The 20,478-nt window shown below is 43.0% G+C and overlaps 1 protein-coding gene across 1 annotated transcript in view; it reads left to right on the top strand.

The window, feature by feature from the left end:
* Window positions 1-5,551: 5,551 nt before the first annotated feature.
* The window catches only part of DIDO1 (death inducer-obliterator 1), a 60,718-nt gene continuing 45,791 nt past the window's right edge, over window positions 5,552-20,478 (top strand). Inside the window, exons 1-6 of the mRNA XM_056844497.1 lie at window positions 5,552-5,719; window positions 7,186-7,363; window positions 9,263-9,343; window positions 10,125-10,995; window positions 11,944-12,250; window positions 18,073-18,279. Coding sequence (XP_056700475.1) covers window positions 5,552-5,719; window positions 7,186-7,363; window positions 9,263-9,343; window positions 10,125-10,995; window positions 11,944-12,250; window positions 18,073-18,279 — 1,812 coding nt within the window. The remainder of the gene's footprint in view (window positions 5,720-7,185; window positions 7,364-9,262; window positions 9,344-10,124; window positions 10,996-11,943; window positions 12,251-18,072; window positions 18,280-20,478) is intronic.

The following is a 20,478-nucleotide window of genomic DNA, read 5'->3' as shown; positions in this document are numbered from 1 at the left end:
CCATTTCCAGATACTTAAAGTAATGCTGTTCAGAATGTTCCAGTCAGTGCCCACTTAATCCCATAAATATAAAAATGATTGTTGGTTCCAAACTAGGTACATTTAGAAGAAAACAGAATGTCAGCCTAAATAGTGTTGGATTTTGCATAGGCTCCTGTTAAGAGAAGCCTATATGTGGAATTGTTGACTGACGTCTCTCCTCATTCAACTCTTGAAGAATGTTTCAAAGTGTAAAAGTAACAGCAGTAACACTTTTTTTTTTACTGTACCACTAGAGGTAGGGATAGCATATTCCCTGTACATTTCATGTATGTAGCAAGCTAACACACTAGGGAGGTAAGAAAAGGTAAAGGTCTCCTGTGCAAGCAACGGGTCATTCCTGACCCATGGGGTGATGTCACATCCCGATGTTTACTAGGCAGACTATGTTTACGGGGTGGTTTGCCAATGCCTTCCCCAGACATCTTCCCTTTACCCCCAGCAAGCTGGGTACTTATTTTACCAACCTCAGAAGGATGGAAGGCTGAGTCAACCTTGAGCCGGCTACCTGAAACCGACTTCCATTGGGATCGAACTCAGGTCGTGAGCAGAGCTTGGACTGCAGTACTGCAGCTTACACTCTGTGCCACGGGACTCCTACACTAGGGAGAAGGGTAGGCTAAAACCCTTGTATTTGCCATGCGTGTTTTCTGTGTGCAGATACTTTCTAACAGGTGGGAACAATCAGCTACAATTTGAAAAGATACATTTCTGAAAAAGTTGTGCTCTGTGCTGTTTCTTCCCGTTTGAACTGGCCCCAAGGATAATATGTTGTGTGATGGACGGTGTTCTCTGTGATTTGTTTACTTGGAATAAGAATCGTAAATTCTGGTAATGAAATAATTCTTTATTTGTAATAGTAGATAGTTGAAAATTCAGCATGCTTGTGGGGAGTAAGGGGCTCTTGACCCACCTTTCCCTGTGAAGCAAGAGGGATGCTTATCTTTTGGAGATTGTTCTGTAGAGAGAAAAAATGTAGTGACATATGTGACCCATGTTGGTAAGAAAATGACTGAACATTCTGGGCATCCTATTTTGGGTGCATTGCTGACAGTTGCTTCAGCATTTCTCAGAAGTTTGAGCATGAAAATGAACATTAAATGCATTGCATTAAAGTTTGTTGAAATTTTTAGGCATTTTTGTTAATATCAAGAGAAATGTACCAGTACCATTTTTGAATAAAAGTATTACATACAATGTAGCTTTTTAATGTGCAGTATTTGACAAAATATAGGTGTATCTTTTGAGTACATCAAGAATTTCTATATTCATCTTACCAGAACTTGTCAAAAACATTGTAAACTACTGGTTAATTATGATCAGAAAAACTTAATATGCATCCAGCACTCAGTATATGCGATCTGTATTGGACACGTAGAAGAGGGAAACGTATACCCCAGTAATTATGGCATCAAAGCTGGCTTGAATCTTCCCAGTGGTTTTGTCTGTGGTATATATTTCAGATTTTGGATCTAGACTCCCATGCAGAAAAAAATCTTTTGAGGTCATGCATCGTAATATTACATAAGAGGTTATGTTTTTAACTATTGTCTGCTTCCTAGTGGACCCAGACATGGTCGTCACAAGTGCTGGGGTCTAGGAGATTTTCCATTAGATGTAGTAGAAATTATTGGTGTTTGTAATAGAAATGTGATGGATAACTTGTATGTAGTAGCCTTAAACTTGCAGTTGTCAGAGAGAGTTAGGTGGAATTGTCTGCTTTAGCCTTTTAAAGTAATAGTTCTGTGTGCACATCTGGCAGTGCTGAAATTTGAAAGTTTCAGCATTCTGCTTTGTACAAATGTAAAGGGCTCCAGGAGAGCCTATGGTTTCTCTGTTGGGGAAATGTTCATCTAGACCCAGTGGGGCTAACAGTGGTTCCCCTGGGACTGTTTCGGGTTAGGGAAAGAGGATGTCTGTGTGTGTCTTGGTTCTGCTCTGAATTTGGTTGGTGAGCACCTGGGAATTAAATTCTGAACTTAGAACTCATAGCACACATCTGAATGACGGGCCCCATGGTAGACACAACAGATTGTAACCTATGGATTGGCCCTTAGACTAAAAGATTTGCTGTAGTATAGGCTTTCATGGCCCTGACCTGGATAGTCCGATTTTGTCAGACCACTGAGGATTGCCAGTGCCTTATGCAGAGGCAGACAATGGCAAACTACTTCTGGATGTCTCTTCCCTTGAAAACCCAAGGGAGTCGCCATAAGTTGGCTGCGACTTGACAGAAAAAAATAATAACAAAAAACAGGCTTTCATGGGGTAGACCCCATTTTGTCAAATTCATAAAATGAATTCTTTGTCATGGTTTGTATTCAGAAAGGGGAATCTTTGGGTTCCTGTTAGGTGAGAAAGGCGGGGCATAAATGAAATAGAATGAAATATAGAGAATGAGAAAGCCAGCAGACTTATTAAGCTCCCATCTAATGCGACCGAATGTATTGATTTGAATTCCATTGAAGTTTCTTTGCTGAAGAATGCACTTTCTTGTCAGAAACAGTGTCCTGGCAGATTGAAACGTTCTTTCACGTTTGTTGAATGTTGCCGCTCTGTATATCAGTGTTTTATCTTTTGGTAGATGATTGTGTATATCATGCCGTATGATGGCCAGGTGAATGAACCCCTGATGGCATAGCTGATATTAGATCCTGTAATGGTGTTGCTTGAAGTGATATAGGGATAAGAGTGGGTATTTGGATTGTTGCAGGATCTAGTAGTCCCTGTAGTGATCTCTTATGTGTTTCACTGTTGCTGGTGAGTAATTGAGATTAAGGGACTATCTTCAAGCATTGAAAAGCCTGCCATTCCAAGGCCTATGAGAAAAGTATCCTTGTCCAGAGTGGGTTGTAATAATTAATGATACATTGTTGCAACGGAATAGCATGGCTTCCCACTGGAAATAAACTATAGTTTAATATTGATTCCAGCCAGGACCTGTCTACAAATAATTATCATGGCTACCAGCTGGGAAAGAAACCCTCTCTCAGGTCATGAGAAATAAATTATATAATTTTCTAAAATACAGACATTGGTACATATTTGTGCAGCCTCCGGTTTTGAATAAAGGTTTCAGTTTTAAATGATTGTTTTTATCATAGCAACCATTTAGTGTGTACTTTTATTTAAGAAGTATCTAATAAATGAATGAGCTGGTGGGTGAGAAGGCTGCTAAGTTCTAAACTTGGAGAATGAAAAAACCTGGGTACTGAAAGGTCGATAACTTGGCATCATGAAAATTTCTGTGGGAAGGGGCAGTATAACAGAAAAGGATCTGACCCTGGTGTTTTCTTGCCTGACACACAGAGCAGCTCCTCTGATAGTGATGGGCTGATTCCTATGGGAAATATTGGGTAGTGTAGTATGAACCACAGCATTCTGTATCAGCTGGAGTTTCCAAGTTCTCCTCAAGAGCAGACCCATGAAGAATGCATTACTATTACAATAATAAGCATTGGTACACAGAAGCAAAAAGCTGCATGAGAGTAGATTGTTTACAACTAGTAAGAGAAGTTCTTGATCACTCATATCTGCCACCAGTCTCACAGCTTCATTTTGAACCTGGTAGAGCTTCTGAGCAGTCTTCAATGACAGCCCCACATAGAGTGCCTTAAAGTAGTCTTAACATGAATGCCATCAGGGCACTGATTGACCAGATCCTGTTTCTCAAGGATCAAAGCTGACACATCAGCTATTGTTTATTTGACTTTTATTTGGCTTTTTTCCTGCTCTTTCCCAACAGTGTTGGGCTCAGAGTGGCTACATTTGGCTAAAAGTGTTATGTGCCATAAATGTGAGTTGCACCCTCTGACTCCTCAAGTTGAAAACTTGTTCCTTCAGGTGGAACTCTCAGAACACAGTAAAATTGTAATCCCTGAGTGACTGTATTACCAACTAACATCTTCTCAATCTGATCGGGACTGAGCTATCAGTTTTGGCCGTCATCCGGCCCATTACTTCCCTTAGACTATATTTAGGACATAACTAATTCATCTGACAAGGAGAAGTGGGAGGCATATAATGTGTGCTAATAGAAGTGCCTTTATAATACCCACAGCACAGAAGCTAGTGGGAGAACTGGAAAGACTGCCATATTGTGGGACTCCTGCAAATTGTGCTTTGGCTTTGGCCAACTTGATTGAGTCCATTGTGCTTATATTATGCATTACTTTAGAGCAGTGGTTCTCAACCTTTTTACAATTGCCAAGTAACCTGTGACCCTCGTCACATTTGCATAAATTTGCATAAATGACATTTTTAATAGGATAAAGAAAACATTTGTTTTTTGGGCAGTCCAGGGTATCTATATATATAATTTAAATTTTAAAGTTTAAAACAAACAAGCAAACGGTACTACCAACTGTTTCGCAGCGGCTGTGACTGTGTGGCGCGGCAACCTTTCCTGGCACGGAGGAAAGAGTGCCTCTGAGCATGTACTGCGTTCCTTGTCCTCCCCTCTCCCCAAAAACTCTTCCAACCAGGCCGGGGCTCTCGCGAGGAAACCCCCTCTCTTGTGACTGGGACACTGCTTGTGCACAGGACTGCAGTTATCCCTCAAAGCGGAGCTCCGTTTAATCACCTCACGAGAGCTAAGGGCCAGGAAAGAGCCGAGGGCCGTTTATCCCGCTTGGACTTCTCGTGCCTTTTTCTCCCCTCCGCCAGTCACTGCTCCTTCTGCGCCTCACTGAACCTGCGCGCTCGAGGGGGAAATCCCGAACTGCACATGCACCTCGACTCTCTCCCCCTTGGCCTTGCCAGAGCGGAACTGATGACTCAGGGCAGAGCGGAACTGATGACTCAGGGCAGAAAAGCGAAGCCACATTACAGACATGCGCACTTGGATTCCAGGCTGAAGCTCTCGCCCCACCCGAGCACGGCTAAAAGTAAAAACAATGTGGCTGTAGCGGCCTCAAGGGGGACCGCCCTCTTCTCCTCCGAGACCTGAACTGTCCGAGCCAGGGGAGCTTCCTCGGCCTCCCACACATCCTGCCGCATCATCCGCCCGGCGCAGGTGCAACCGCGCCCAGGGCTGGCCCGCCCGCCTCTCAGCTGGGCTACAGCTGGTGTGCGGTGGCACGCCGCCGCGTCTCTGCAGCCCGGCTCCTTTTGGCTGTCGGTCGGCCAGTTCCTCACCTCTCTGCTTGGGGTCTTCCCTGCCCTCGCGGACGGATCAGGGTTATAGGACGTCTGGGTTAGTCCTGGACAGCCCGGGATGGGGGCTGTCCCAGAACAGTGGCGGTGACCCCCCAGAAAACACTCCGCGACCCCCTTGGGGGTCCTGACCCCCAGGTTGAGAACCACTGCTTTAGAGGTTTGTGTGTTCCATACATAAATATCCAAATTTTCTGATGCCTAGTTTTGATCATATAAATTTAATATGATTGTGTGTGTTTTTTAAAGTGCTGGCTGGCTTAGTTTTGGTTTAGAATTGAATATTTTTTAAAAATCAAATAAGTAGAGTTCAGCCAATGTTTTTCCCTCTTCCTTCTGGCAGATCTTTTAAAATTGCATGATGTGTGATGAGCTGGAGATTCTTAACAGGGAGATTGCGAGGTTATTACAGAGCAACAGCATGGAAGAAAGCTCTTTAAACTCAGAATCTCTTCACCCATCAACCTCTGATTCCTGGGATGTAGTCACTGCTTCAGGCAATGAATCACAAGGCAGTTTAGTGAAGGTATTCACGTACCTGAATGTTGTTGCAGGGCTCTCAAAATCACCCCCTTGTATTTTCATTGTTTGACTTCATCTGCATAGCATTTATTTAGAAGGCCATCCTGGATAAATGTGAACCTGCCCCTATCCATATGCAGAATTTTGATATAAAGACTGGTACAACTCATAGAGAATTAGTGACCACCAATTCTGCATTTTAGCCTGAGGATGCTGCTTAAATTGCTTTAATTATATATTTCCCCATTAATAGTGTAAGAGCCCCATGGCGCAGAGTGGTAAGCTGCAGTACTGCTGTCAAAAGCTCTGCTCACGACCTGGGTTCGATCCCGACAGAAGTCGGGTTCAGGTAGCCGGCTCAAGGTTGATTCAGCCTTCCATCCTTCCGAGGTCGGTAAAATGAGTACCCAGCTTGCTGGGGGTAAAGTGTCGATGGACTGGGGAAGGCATTGGCAAACCACCCCATAAACAAAGTCTGCCTAGTAAACGTCAGGATGTGATGTCACCCCATGAGTCAGGAATGACCCGGTGCTTGCAAAAGGGGGCTACCTTTACCTTTTAAAGACAAATGATAAGCAGAGGTGATTTGCCATTGCCTTCCTCTGCATAACAACCCCAGTCTTCCTTGGTGGTCCCCCATCCAAGTACTAACTGTGGCTGGACCTGCTTAACTTCCACTTACTGAGAAGATTAGGCTTGGCTGGCTCCTTTGAACCAGTTAGAGAGTAGCAGTGTTTTTTAATGTGGCAAAACATTTGAAGGCACAAATACATAAAAGATAAGGTTATATGTAAAAAAATATGTATTTCTGTAATTGTGTAATGACATTGTCAGTAATTTTTTATAGAGTAGCATAGTTTGAGTTAATGTTTTCAGCGCTTAGCAAAATAACACTGACGTTGTATTTCAGGTTGCTGGTATGAAAGATGATGTTAGAATCTTCAGGCTTTTGATTTGTGGCAGTTGGGATTCGTCGGTTAAAGAACCGACTGGAATGTGGGTTAGTGATAAATGGGGAAAGAAACCTGCAGGAATAGCAGGATAAGGAAAGCTCGCAAACTCAAGAACAAATTCTGTTCTTTAAGGTCTTAAAAAATTGTCTACTAAACGTGGTTTTTATGGTTCGCTGGGGTGTTAATGGTACATATTTGTTTAATAAATGGTGGTTCTGTGATCCGCATAAAGACCAAAAAATAAATAAATCCAAAGGATTTTCTAACTGTGGTTCTGCTTGGTTTTTACAGAGGTGCCTAGTCTGATTCTCTTAAAGAAAACTGGTGGAGGAAAGAAGTTGTCAAGTGTAGCATTTAGAAACAGATAATGTGTTATGGGTTCTTCCACATTTATAATGAAATGAAATTACATTTAAAATTTCCATTTTAAAAATACTTACATGGGGATTTTAATGCTCTGAAATTTCTAATAGTTCGGTAATAGCATCATACCTGTAAACTCATTTTCCTGTAACAGGCAGCCCTATCAAGCGGAGCATTGATGGTTTTGGAGTCTTCTGAACGGCGTCGTGAAGATCCTTGTGCTTCTGACTTCCCCAGGGCAGCGAGTGTTGTAGGGATTATGCTGAGTGATTCTTCCTTTGGCTTGAGACGAACCACTGAAAAAATCCCAGCAACCTCTAACGCTGTTCCAGGTAAAAGCATCTGAGAAGGTATTGGAGACTCTTCTGTTTCGCTAAACTTCTGGATTCCTCGACTGTCCTCTTAACCTTTCTTCACCTGCCAAGGTAAATAGCTGCATTGGCGTGTTCATTACTCTCCTGATACATTGTGATCTCTTTCACACTAGTTTCTTTTTTCAACAAAAACTCTGTTGTAATTGTTAAGCCAGCCAAATCTACACCTCCTCTTACATTGCTCTTTAACATCGTGCCACTTGATCTGTGGAGCTTGCTCAAGGTCCAGAGGGATGGAATGAGGCAGAAATGGCTGGTTATAGAAACTCAAACTGAGTTTGGAGAGAGTAGAAAAAAATAGTGAGTTTTCTTAGAGCAAAGTGTCATACTAGGACATCATGTAATGTCGTTCTTGGGCCCTTGGCAGGATGTATCTTGCACTGACATCCTTTGAGTGAGGTGTATAGGGCTTAAAAGTTGTAAGGTCTAGCCTTTCTTTTGTAATCGGAGATTCCTTAGCTAAAAATGCTATTTGGCCAAAAAAAAAAAAAAATCTTCCTGGCCCTGTGTGACAAAGGTTCTGCCCCTTTCTGAAAAAACATCATTCCCCTTTAGGCTTGTTTTGGTGTGTTAGCAGAGCAGCTAACAGCCAATCAGGATCCTTGGGATGAAGGAGCCAGATGGGAGGGGGAAGTGAGAGAAAAAGCCGTCAGGCAGATAGAGTCTGAACCTTCAGAGAAAGAGAAACTGGGAGGAACCTGTCTCATAATTTGCCTCATATGTAAGCAGGCTAAACCTGCGAATGTGTGGGGATAGGGTTGGCCTCTCCAGAGTTTTAGCTGGGAAGGAACTTGTCTCAGGAGACTTTGGAAGTCTCCAAATCTGTCTTTTGTGATAGAGCAGGTAAGCTTGAGGAAGCGACTGAAGCTGTTTCAAACTCTCAGTTTCTGAGGGAAACTAGTAAAAGATTTGAGGTTTCTGAGAGGAGCTCACATTTACACTGAGAATTCTGAGGTTGAGGGAAGGCTAGTATTAACCTCAAGAATAAACACTTGGCAAATAACTGCTGTCTGTGGTGGTGTTACGTGCCATCAAGTCCCAGCTGACTTGGCGACCCCGTAGGGTTTTCAAGGCAAGAGACATTCGGAGGTGGTTTGCCATTGCTTGCCTCTGTGTGGGCTAAGAAAGTTCTGAGAGAACTGTGACTGGCCCAAGGTCACCCAGCTGGCTTCATGTGGAGGAGTGGGGAGTTGAACCTAGTTCTCCACATTAGAGTCCAACACTCTTAACTACTACACCATGCTGGCTCTCAACTCTCCTAGATTATCAACTGTAAACAGTTTCTATCCTCTTCTGAACCAGCTTGTCCCCCTATCTTTGGAAGTAAATAAACGTTTCTGTTCTTTTTTCTGTTTTTTTCATGGATGCTGGAACTTATTTTATTGGGAAGCCACCCGGGCTAAGTCTTTCAGATGGAGGGCTGGGGTCAAGGCCACACTAGTCGAACTGTACATCAAGCGATCTTTGTTTAAATGGCATTCCTATGACCCTGACCATCACACCCTGCAAACCCAATCAAGCAATTGTCTGGATTGTCTTGATTTGGCCTGGTTTAGAAAGCCAGACTGGAATCATGATGATAATTCATCTTCAAAGTTTGTAGCAGTTACTGGTTCAAACCTAGGGCTGCGTATCAAGAAGTCTATGTTTACTGGTATATGTTGACCTGTTTCAAGCTATATTTACAGTAGCATTTATCTGATTCAGTGTAGGTGGAACCTAGTATGAAAATGCATTAATATGTAGAAACACCCTCTTTTGATATTCACAGTTTATTGGAGGCCTATTTTTTCACTTACCTTTAATTCTGAAAATAGAGCAAAGTTGATAAATTTGGGTTTTGTGTGTGTTTTTCAGAAGTGAAATCTGGAACAGAAGAAGGGAGTTTGAAATCTGTGGCCCTAGCCGCTGAGTCTAATATGGAAAACTCTTCTTTTGGTATGTTACTTTTTTTCTTCTACAGGAAGTAGATAATTTATTGAATGCTTGTAGCCTATAATAGACAATTTTCATAGGTAATTTGGTTTTTAAAAATCCAAATACTGCTTTTTTAGAAAATAAATAATGATGCTTTTTTTTGGGTGTAATCCTTATTCAGTTCATGTGAACAGGTATGCACGTAGCCCCCTACGAACCTTGTATGTGGGCGGCAGTTAGACGCCTTCTGCTCCAGTCGTCTTGATCATCGCTGCCTGCTGCCCGCCATGAGGACTGGCAGTTGCCATGGTGTTGCTGTGATTGGTACAAGACAGCTGTGATTACACTGCCAGTTCCCTCTTGGCTTTATGGCATTCAGCCAAAAAGAGAACAGACATAGCAGCTGACATACTGCTGAGCTAAAGGAAGCACAATATACCATTACAGGGGCTGTAGGTGTACTCTGTGTTCATCCTGCCCTTAAAGGGCTAGTGGCCATTCGATTCAGAACACTGGAGAAGAGATGAACTCCATGATCAGTTCCCAGAAGTAAGGTTGTGCTTTCAAGAAAATGCTATAGATGGTTTTTGAGATGTCCGAGAGAGAAGACCTAGTTAGCATCAGATAGGACAGGTGAACGTAAGCATTGCAATTAGGGTTGTTTGCACTATAATCAGGTTAGTAGATATTTCAAAAAAATCTTGTATACCACACTTTGCGTTCCTTCAAGTTTTGCTCACGGGAAGAAAATAGTGAAAACAAATACTTAAAGCATGCAAATAATATGATTTCGCTTCAGCAGCTTTGGATGACAAAGGCGAGCAAAGCAATGAAGATGATCAAAAGACAGTTAAGCCCACCAGTAAAGAGTTCAAGAAGACGTGGGGTTTTCGGAGGACCACAATTGCAAAGCGTGAAGGCTTAGGGGACGCAGACATGGACGTTGCTGAGCAGCAGCCCTCTCCGCAGCAACAAAGCCTGGCTCTTAGGCGTAGTGGGCGACAGCCCAAACGCACGGAACGGGTCGAAGAATTTCTCACAACGGTGAGGCGCAGAGGAAGGAAGAACCTCCCTTCGGCTCTTGAGGACTTGAGTGAGCCAACATCCTGCCACGTGACTGACATTGAGACGGCTTCTGAAGGCAGCGTGGAAAGTTTGTCAGAGATAAAAACTGCCTCTCAGAAGCGCCGCTCCAAGGACAGCAAGGGCCAGTCAGCTCAGAAAGGCAAAAGCACAAAAGAAGAGGAGGAGGAGGAGGAGGAGGAGGACACATCCGACAGTGACAGTGATGGGTTAACATTGAAAGAACTGCAGAACCGTCTGAGGAAGAAACATGTTGAGCAAAAAGCTACAGCGCTAACTTTAAAAGAGCTGCAGAATCGCCTCAGGAGAAAGCAGCCCCCGCAAAGTGCCACTGATCAGGTTGACATCCAGGCCGGCAATCAGGTTAAGCCTGAAACGGCTGTAAAGCAAGATCCGGAAACTGCAGAGAACATTCAGGCTGGAGATCAGGTAGTTGTTGCTGAGGAAGTGGCTGAAGAGGTGGAGGTGAAGAAAGAACCTCCTGTACAGTCTGGCGATGAAGCTGAAGAATCCGTAAAGAGCAAGTCAGAATCTGAGGTTTATGATCCGAGTACTCTGTACTGTATCTGTCAGCAGCCTCATAATAACAGGTATTTACAGACGATATTTTTGCAGTGGGGGGTGGGGAAGGGAGTACAAATCAGACAAAACATTTATTTAGAGAAAAGTGTGGCTCTTAACAGAATCTTGAATGCCAAAGCGTAGATGTGCATTTGCTATATAAAGGGGGCGATAGTAATTTTTTTGCACCAGTTGACAAGGAGCATCACGAAGTGCGCTAGAGGTATCAGGGTCTGTTTTCATTGTAAAAAAACAGATGGGAAATAATTTTAATATCTCTGCTTTTAGCCTTTCATAAAAAAGTTTTATATAAGCTTGAAATAGTAAGGGCCACATAGAGGGGAAGGAGGGGATTGGATAACTAGAATGAAAAAGAAAAGTATATGGAACTTTCAAACTGTATTCTGTTGATGTATGTTTGTATTAAAAATTTTTTTAAATGCTTCTGCTTTGATATCGGGGGGGGGGGTACTTTCAAGTGTTTCATATCCCCGTCTCTGCTGTGCCCCCAGTCTGTGAGGTACAGAAGGCTTAAGAGTGCAAGGTGAGTTTAAACTAGTAGCTGCTGAGTATGTGGTCCGGGAAAAAGTATTCATGTGAAGGTGACTTCCTGAGGCACTGTGGAATGAATGGATGAGCCAGGAAGGCTGTGGGGCTGCAAAGAAGAGCCTGACTCCATGACTACACGTGAATGGCTTCACACTGGAGCAGGGGTCAAACAGGGATGAGAATGACCTTGAATCGTGGCATTAATGAAGAAATTTTGGGCATAGGATTCTGTCAAAAGGAGAAGACTGGATATTAAGGAAGCAACAGTTTTAGTCTGATTTGTAGATACAGGAAACAGTGGTACAAAAAAGTGATAGAACTCATTTGCAGGCTGTGTTCGAAGGCATTCATGCATCATTTTATAGATGCTTGCGCTGCTGTTAATTTCAAAATGCTTTTGCCAACACTTCAACGTTTTACTTCTTTAGGTTTATGATTTGCTGCGATAGATGTGAGGAATGGTTTCACGGGGACTGCGTGGGAATTTCAGAGGCCCGCGGGCGACTGTTGGAAAGGAATGGGGAGGACTACATCTGCCCAAATTGCACCATTCTTCAGGTGCAAGATGACCCAGCCACTGAAACACAGTCGCAAGAAACTGTGTTGGGGCGGTTAACAGAACTCACAAGCATAGGGACGGTTGAGCAAAAGTCAAGCGAGGACCAAGGCATCAAGGGTCGGATTGAAAAGGCTGCAAATCCAAGTGGGAAGAAAAAACTGAAAATATTTCAGCCGGTGAGTATTTTCTCCGTTTAAGTGTACAGTGGTGTTAGGTTTCCAGTGGGGTACATAAGGATTCTGCCTCAAAATTGAACGAGTGAAGCCGGTATTGTAGGTATACCTTTGTCTTTTGGAGGATGTTGGGCATTACATTTTAACAAGGCTCGGATCTTGCCATTTCAGCAGAGGGAATGAGTTTTTCACTTTCCGTTTTGCTAAAAAAAAAGTTCCTGTGTGTTTTTCTGCTCTGTCATTCTGCCTTAGTCCCTTGTCTCTTTCCCTTCGCCTTCTAAGTGACACTGGCTGGGGGGATAGGCTTAGAATCTTTAATTTTACCTCCTTTTAAATTTTACCTGTAATTTCTCCCCTGCACAATATGCATTTTTATATTATAAGAATAAGAACGGGAAAAGGTAAAAAATATTGGATTTGAAGCATGGGCAGTGCCAACGGAAGGCATTTGCAGATGTCTTCTTCTCCCTTCTCTTAACATCCCCCAGCGAGAAGAGTGAATTTGCTCCCCCCCCCCCATACACACAATATTAGGGCTCTCCACTAATACTGCAAGAGGGCAGGGGAGCAATTTGGCCCAGTTCCCCACTTTCATGGCAGCCTCCTCTCCCCTTGCATCATCTTTTCTCCATAAGGATTTTGCCCAGGGGTGTTGAATTCAATTGTTACGAGGGCCGGATATGACGTAAATGTCACCTGGTCGGGCCGGGCCATGCCTCACCAGCCCAGATCGAGATGGGGGGATGGGTGGCTGCCTCACGGGCCAGATAAGAGCTCTGAAGGGGCCGTCTCTGGCCCACGGGCCTTATGTTTGACACCCTTGATTTAGCCCTTGGCATTGGCCTGATTTAGCCATTGGCATTGAAAAAGCTGATCGGAAGTAGATTCCTCTGAAATGTGGTGTTGGAGGAGAGTGTTACGGATACCATGGACTGCCAAACAAATCAGTGGATTATAGATAAAATCAAGCCTGAACTGACCCTAGAAGCTAAAATGACTAAACTGAGGCTATCGTATTTTGGTCACATTATGAGAAGACAAGAGTCACTGGAAAAGACAATCATCCTAGGAAAAGTTGAGGGCAGCAGGAAAAGAGGAAGACCCAACAAGAGATGGATTGACTCAATAAAGGTAGCCACAGCCCTCAATTTGCAAGATATGAGCAAGGCTGCCAAAGATAGGACATTGATTCGGAAGCGACTTGACGGCACTTAACACACACATTGGCTTTTCAGGGGTCATGGAGGATGCTTCAGGGGAAAGCGGGGAAGACGGATGTTGCAAACTCCACCCATAATATGCACAGTCCTCTATATAAATTTTGAAACTCTAGTTCTAACTAGTAGTTAAACACAGTGTATCCACTAGTGTAGTCTTTATTAGTGTTAGCCAATAAGACAAATAACTTTTACACTTCTCTAATGCTTCATCTATTTTTTAGAAAGCCGGTCTTTTAATTATTTGCTCATCTCTACCCAGGCTTCTGTATGCAGAAGTCTGTTTCTTACAGAGCCCATTAGATATTAACAGGAAGTTCTGGCATTTATATTAAAGTAACTAATAGAACGTCAAAATCTAAACCCGAATGTTTTACAATTTACCTTGCATCTTATAAAACGAGTGAAAACTGACCAATAAGGAAGCTGGAGATATACAGATTTTTTCTCCCGTATTTGATTGGTAAACAGGTAACAGCTCCATATTCTAAAGCAGTGGTTCTCAACCTTTTTTGCTCTATCCCCCCCTTTCACCATTGTTCAGAATATAATTCCCCCCTTCCCAAGATAGTCTAACTCAAAAAAACAAACTACAATTTTACAGATTGTACATAATCTACAGGAAATAACACTTTGCTGCATAGTGATCCCAATCTCCCCCCCCCCCGCGGAACCCTAACCCCCCCGGGGAGAATTCCCCCCTTGTTGAGAACCCATGTTCTAAAGGAAAATTCTTTTGTAATAATAAATAAATAAATTTTATTTGTGGCTAGTATGCCAGGTAAAACAGAAACTGACCATACAGAGTAGATGTTTACAACCAAGGCCAACAAAATTAGGAATTGCCCAATTTTACAATTCCACAGATTAAGGATGTACATTAAGGTGATGTAGCTTCAGTGCTACTGCACAATATTTTGCAACCTGGATGGTAATTGGAAAGGTGTCTCCCAGCAGAAACCTTTTGGTCCATTCACCCTCATCACCAGAGCCCATTTCCTTAATCAAAGGGTCAAATAATATTGAAGTGGACTGACTTGTAGAGGGGACATCTAAAAAATACATGCACAATGGTTTCCAGCTGCCCTGTGTTACACGGGCAAAGTCTCTCCATCCTGGGGATCTTCTTAAATCACTCTTCTAATATGGCAGATGGTAGGGCTGCACATATGGCCAGTGTATAGGCTCTCCTATGTGTGTTCCTTTCCAGGGAGTATAAATATGCAGCTGGTGCTAGAATATACCTGGAATGTTCTTTTGTAGTAGATAAATAACAATAGTCTCAATTGCACTTTATCCTCTCACACTTCCTGTTCTTAATCTTGCTTGTACATAGTTCTTCCTTCCCCATTTTATTTTCATAACTAGATGTGTTGAGCAGGTTAGACTGAGAGTGACTGGCCTAATGTCACCACTGAACTTCATGGCAGAGCAGGCATTAGAACCTGAATCTCTCAGGCCTTAGTCCAACACTCACCACTACACCACATAATGACTTGAGTCCTATGAATGAGCTTTGTGTTTGGTAGTTCCTGCCGCAGAGAGCATTTCCTCTTCCTCTGAAACTTGCGTTTGCATAAGGTCAGTGGTTTTCAACGGGCCCTTATGAGACAATCTAGTGTGCGCAGAACTTGTTGCCTGCATTTTTTGACCGTCAGAGGTCGCCTCGCTCTCCCCATGCATTTTGCCTGTATTTTCTGGATTAGTGTTAAGCTAGCAACCAGAAAACGCGGGGGTGGGGGGGAGGCGACCTCTGATGGTGGGAAAATGCAAGCATGATCAAAGCCAAATACCTGAAGTAGTTAGCGGGTTGACCGCGAGGAAACAGCCATGCATAAATGGCCCAAGAGTAAAAGTAATCAGGAACTAATTTGAAATTTGCTAGACACAGCAAACATTTCAGTTGCTAATCCAGACACAAATGCAAACCTTGATCTAAGGGCTCGTAGCCCTTTTATTTTATTTAAAACATTTGTATCCCGCCTCTCCAACCATTGTATCAGTGGGACTGTCTCTCCTGGTATGCCCCGCAGAGAGAGTTACCTTCTGCAAACACCAACTTGCTGGTGGTCCCCGGCCTGAAGAGTGTCTGGCAGTCTTCAACCAGGGCCAGGGGTTTTTTGGCCCTAGCCCCGGCCTGGTGGAACTGTCTCTGCAATGGGACCAGGGCCCTGCGGGATATAACACAGTTCCGCAGGGTCTGTAAGACTGAGATGTTCCGCCAGGCCTACTGTTGAGGACAGCAATGGTTTTCCGACATAGCTGGCTTCCCTTCCTGTTCCCCTTTTTGCTTATTCTGGAAGATCTTAATAGCTATTCCAGGCCGTCAGGGGCCCCAGTGTGCTGGAAATAGAGTGCCATCTGTTTTCAAGTTAGAGATTGCTTGATTTTAACTGGGGTAATTTTGTTTTTATTGTATTTTATGGTGTTCTGTTGATGTTACCCGCCCTGAGTCTGGCTTCGGCTGGGAGTAAGGGCAGGATATAAGTCTAATAATAAATAAGTGAAATTACATTAGGCCCCTCAGTAATTTAAAAGGGATTAAAAGCAAACTTTAAAAATAGTGTACATATATATGTAAAGCAGCAATTGAAAACAAACAAGGAGGTTTGGTAAGGGAATGCCAGACAAAGCAGAGATGTTTTCACCCACTGGTGGAAGACAGTCTTTAGGAAGCAGGTGAAGGTGGTTTTATTTAGGACGGCATTTGGTTAAGTTTAGTTATCAGTTCTGGGTAGTGATTTTAAATTTTAGTTTTATGTTTCAATTTATTTTATTCTATATTTTTAATCTATATTTGTAAAACTGCCTTGAGCTCTATACGGGAAAAAAGGCTAATAAATGTATTAAATAAATGAACAAAAGGAATGGATGAATCTCCCTGGGGAAGGTATTCTATAATTTTGTTGCCTTGACTGAGAAGGTCTGTCTTGGGTTACTACCCATCGAGCCTCAGATAGCAGGAGCACCCAAAGCAGGGCCTTTGAAGATTGGGTAGGTTCATATAGAAGTAGGTGGTTCTTAAGGTATTCAGGTCCCAGGCCATATAGATCAGTACCAGAACCTTGAATTGGGGCCTGGAAACAGACTGGAAGCCAGTGCAGTTGGAACAAGACTGGAGCAATATAGTCCCTACGACCAGCTCGAGACAGGATTGAATTGTTACCTGAAGTAGTCGCTCCAATTTTTTTCTTTCTCAAAGAATTGTAATTTGCAGGGCATAGCTCTTTTCCTTTGTCTACACCAGAAGCTAGTTTAAAGCTAATCTGTGTGTGATGAACCCATGCTGATTTGTGGAATAACATTTCATGCGGGCAGTAATTTCATGTAAGGTTTTTGAACTATGCAGAAAGAGTTGTTACAGATGATGCACGAGGTCCCTATTGGTAGGTACCTCTCTGTCTTCTTGGAGGCCTTGTGTCATATATTACCTTATTTAGCCATGTAGATTACTTGCTTGAATACATGTTAATGTTGGTTTATGATCAGTTTATAACAAACCCATGAATTGGTTCTTTCAGAGAATCATTTGTTTGGTTTCTGTTATCACATCTACTACAAGAGCTTTTGAATCTCTGGAAAACATGCTGGCTTTTGGTTTCCTTACAGGTTTTACTATAATGGTGGAAGAAACATTGGGTTGCACCCCCCAAATCCCGACTTTCAGTGGTGGTGATTTCTTTTAGCACAAAGAACCTCAGGGGATACCTTCTTGCTCCTGAAGGTAGCCAGCCACTGCATTAAAAAATTTTTAACTTCTAGTTGAAGTTTCTTTAGAAGATTCGGGTGCGGGGAACAGAAAAGAGAGCAATGCAGAGCATGGTGTTACTGAGTTGCAGATGGAAATCTTGTGACAAATCTTGGAAATTCAAGCATGTGGAATCTGCTGGGTGTAATCACTTTGGATTCTGCATGTGCTTTGACTCTCCCTTCCCTCCTTAATATACTCCATAAAAATGTTCTAAAGCGCTTGGGCACAACCACTTTTTTTTAAGCGCCAAAGTGGGAGCAAGCTGTTAAGAGACAACATTTTTCAAAACATGACCGAATCTTGCCAGGTGGCCAAAATAACAAAGCTTGGTGTTCAGCACAGCCGTTTACACTTTCCCAGCATTGTAGAGTTTAAAATGATTTTCAACATTGAGACAACAAGGTAGACTTCCCCTGAATATGGAAGATCCACTGATTTAGCAATTGGTAATAATCTCTTTTCCTTTCTGTAAATGTATTAGGACAGCAAGGGAATAGCTTGTTGCTGGGCAGGATATCTCTGTGTGTCTGTGAGCTAGTAACTGGGGCAAGAGTCACAGAGGGTTACAGTAAACCATAACAAGAACTGGGTGAAACTGTTACTCTACTGCCGCCTCTATGTCTGTAGTGCTTATCAGCTTTACCCTGAATGTTGATGGGTTGTCACATCTTGAATTTGGATAAATATCTCTCCCTCAGTACAATCGGGACTCAGAGATTTCTGCCCATTAGGGCCTCTGAGTCAGCAGCTGCAAATAAACTGTTTTCTTGAAATAGCGATCTCAGGTCTCTCTCTCCCCCCACGAACCCCCGTTTACCACATCAACATCTCTGTCAACTTCTTGTGTTGTCTTTCAGGTAGTTGAAGAGCCTGAAGCAGCCAGTTGCATTGGGCCTGGCTGTTCTAACGTGGCTCAGCCAGGTTCTGTGTATTGTGGACACGAGTGCATTATCAAACACGCCACAGCCACCATGAAGTTAATGAGCGAAAGCAAAGAGCAGAAACCAAAAGAGAAGACAAGAGTGAAAGTCGAACGATTTGTTGCCCCGAAGCCTCAGCCTCTGGTAAGTCTACATGAGTTTGGAAGCAAATAGCTTTCTTCGTGCATAGAAGATGTTTTGGAAAAGTAAATTGTGCAATATGCTGGCACCCCGAAAGTTTCAAATCATTCTTCAAACTGGTCTGCAAACATTCTTGAAGAATGTCTCATATATGTACACTCACATGATTCATAGTAAGTAGCCACATTTCTCTAGTAACATTCTTAACCTTAATCCAAGCTTAATGCAGAAATGGTCATATCGATATCTGCCCTTCTTTACAAAACTAAATGTATACCATTTTACCAATATATTTGTTTGCTTAGCATTCTTATGAGCTGCAAGATTGCAGCCAGAAATAACTACACAGTCTGATGAAGCAAACCTCAATGCAAAACAAGAAATAACCGGAATCTTGTAACATCAATTAGTGTTTTCTGTGTTTTGATATCATATGGCAACACACAGCATCATTGGCAAGTGGTTATGCTCGCTTTTCTTGTAGTAACGAGATTCTAGCAACCTGATTGGTCAGCAGCGATCAGCTGACCCGGTACTGTGTGCACTCAACTACATACCGGCAGACCGCGGCATTGAGAGCATCTTCTATTGCAATCCTAAGCTTCTACCATTGCAATTATATTTACTGCCGGACGCATAGACACTTTCCTGGGGGATTCTAGTAATTAATGAATGTTGAACTATTGTTTAAGCACACATTTGTATTGAAAATCTTGCTAAACAAGTTCTATATTTATGCAGAATTGTAACTACCAAGTTCTTCTGTATATGTTGATGGTTATATGGTATTGCTAAGCAAACAAATATATTGGTAAAATAGTATACATTTAGTGTGTAGTGGCTGTGTACTGAGAGTTTTCCTTTGGATTTTAACTACCTGGTATCAGTACACCTCTTGATAATAGCTTCTTTACAAAACGGCAGAACTTCCCAAATAAGTGTCCATATCTTTGAGTACCAAGTACTGCCCCTTCTAGTAAGTAATGCAAAAATGGAACATTCTATTAAACCTCAGTATCTGAACTTAGAAAATAACCATATTCAGACTTTGGTAAATACAAAGATTCACTGTGTTCCATACACGGGACATAATGAAGCTGCCTTATACTGAATCAGTTCCTTGGTTCATCAAAGTCAGTATTGTCTACTCAGACTGGCAGTGGCTCTCCAGGGTCTCAGGCAGAGGTATTTCCCATCACCTACTTGCCTAGTCCCTTTAACTGGAGATGCCAGGGATTGGACCTGGCACCTTCTGCATGCCAAGCAGATGCTCTACCACTGAGCCACAGCCCCTCCCCCTAACTCCATGTTGGTGCACAGTGCCAGTGTGTCCAGAGTTCCATCTCTTGCATGAAGGCTCTAGCCCTGCTGTCACTGTGGTCATGAATAATGCACATTTGAATTTCAGGTGTCCTGCAGAGAGCCTCCAACTGAAACTCTGGCATATCTTGTGGGCAGTTAACGCTGAACCAGACAATTGCCTTCTTGTAGCATCGCAGTAACTGGAAGAAAACTCTTGGCTCTTCGGCAGGCTTTAGTGGACTTGTATTTTCCACGGAGCAAGCTTGAGTCGAATTTATAATAATAGTATTATTTAGCAATTTGGAATGTTCAAAGCTCTTCATATAAAAACAAACAAAAAGAGTGGTCCTTCTGGGTCCAGCCAGGGGTCCCTCTAATCCAGTGTCATGTTTCTAACATCGGACACCCAGAAGGAAGCTCACAAGCTGGACATGAAGATTGCAGCCCATCCTTGCCATTTCTTCCCCCTCCCCCAACCTGGTGTTCAGAAGTATACTGCCGTAGAATCATAAAGTTGGAAGGGACTACCAGGGTCATCTAGTCCAACCTCCTGCACAATGCAGGAAATTCACAACTTCCTCCCACACCCCCAGTGACCCCTACTCCATGCCCAGAAGATGGCAACCAAAAGCCTTCCAGAATCCCTGGCCAATCTGGTCTAGAGGAAAAATGCTTCCTGACCCCAAAGTGGCGATTGGTATTACTCTGGGCATGTAAGAAACGGCCACAAGAGCCAAGCACTGACACAACCCTTCCTGCTCTCCCTCTCATGATCTGCCTAAGTTCACAGAATCAGCATTGCTGACAGATGGCCATCTAGCATCTGCTTTAAAACCTCCAAAGGAGGAGAGCCCACCACCTCCCGAGGAAGCCTATTCCACTGAGGAACCTCTCTGTCAG

Source organism: Euleptes europaea, chromosome 2 (assembly GCF_029931775.1).
Source record: "Euleptes europaea isolate rEulEur1 chromosome 2, rEulEur1.hap1, whole genome shotgun sequence".
Taxonomy (NCBI): domain Eukaryota; kingdom Metazoa; phylum Chordata; class Lepidosauria; order Squamata; family Sphaerodactylidae; genus Euleptes; species Euleptes europaea.
Note: the sequence above shows the minus strand (reverse complement) of the source record. Positions and strands in the feature narration are given on the sequence as shown.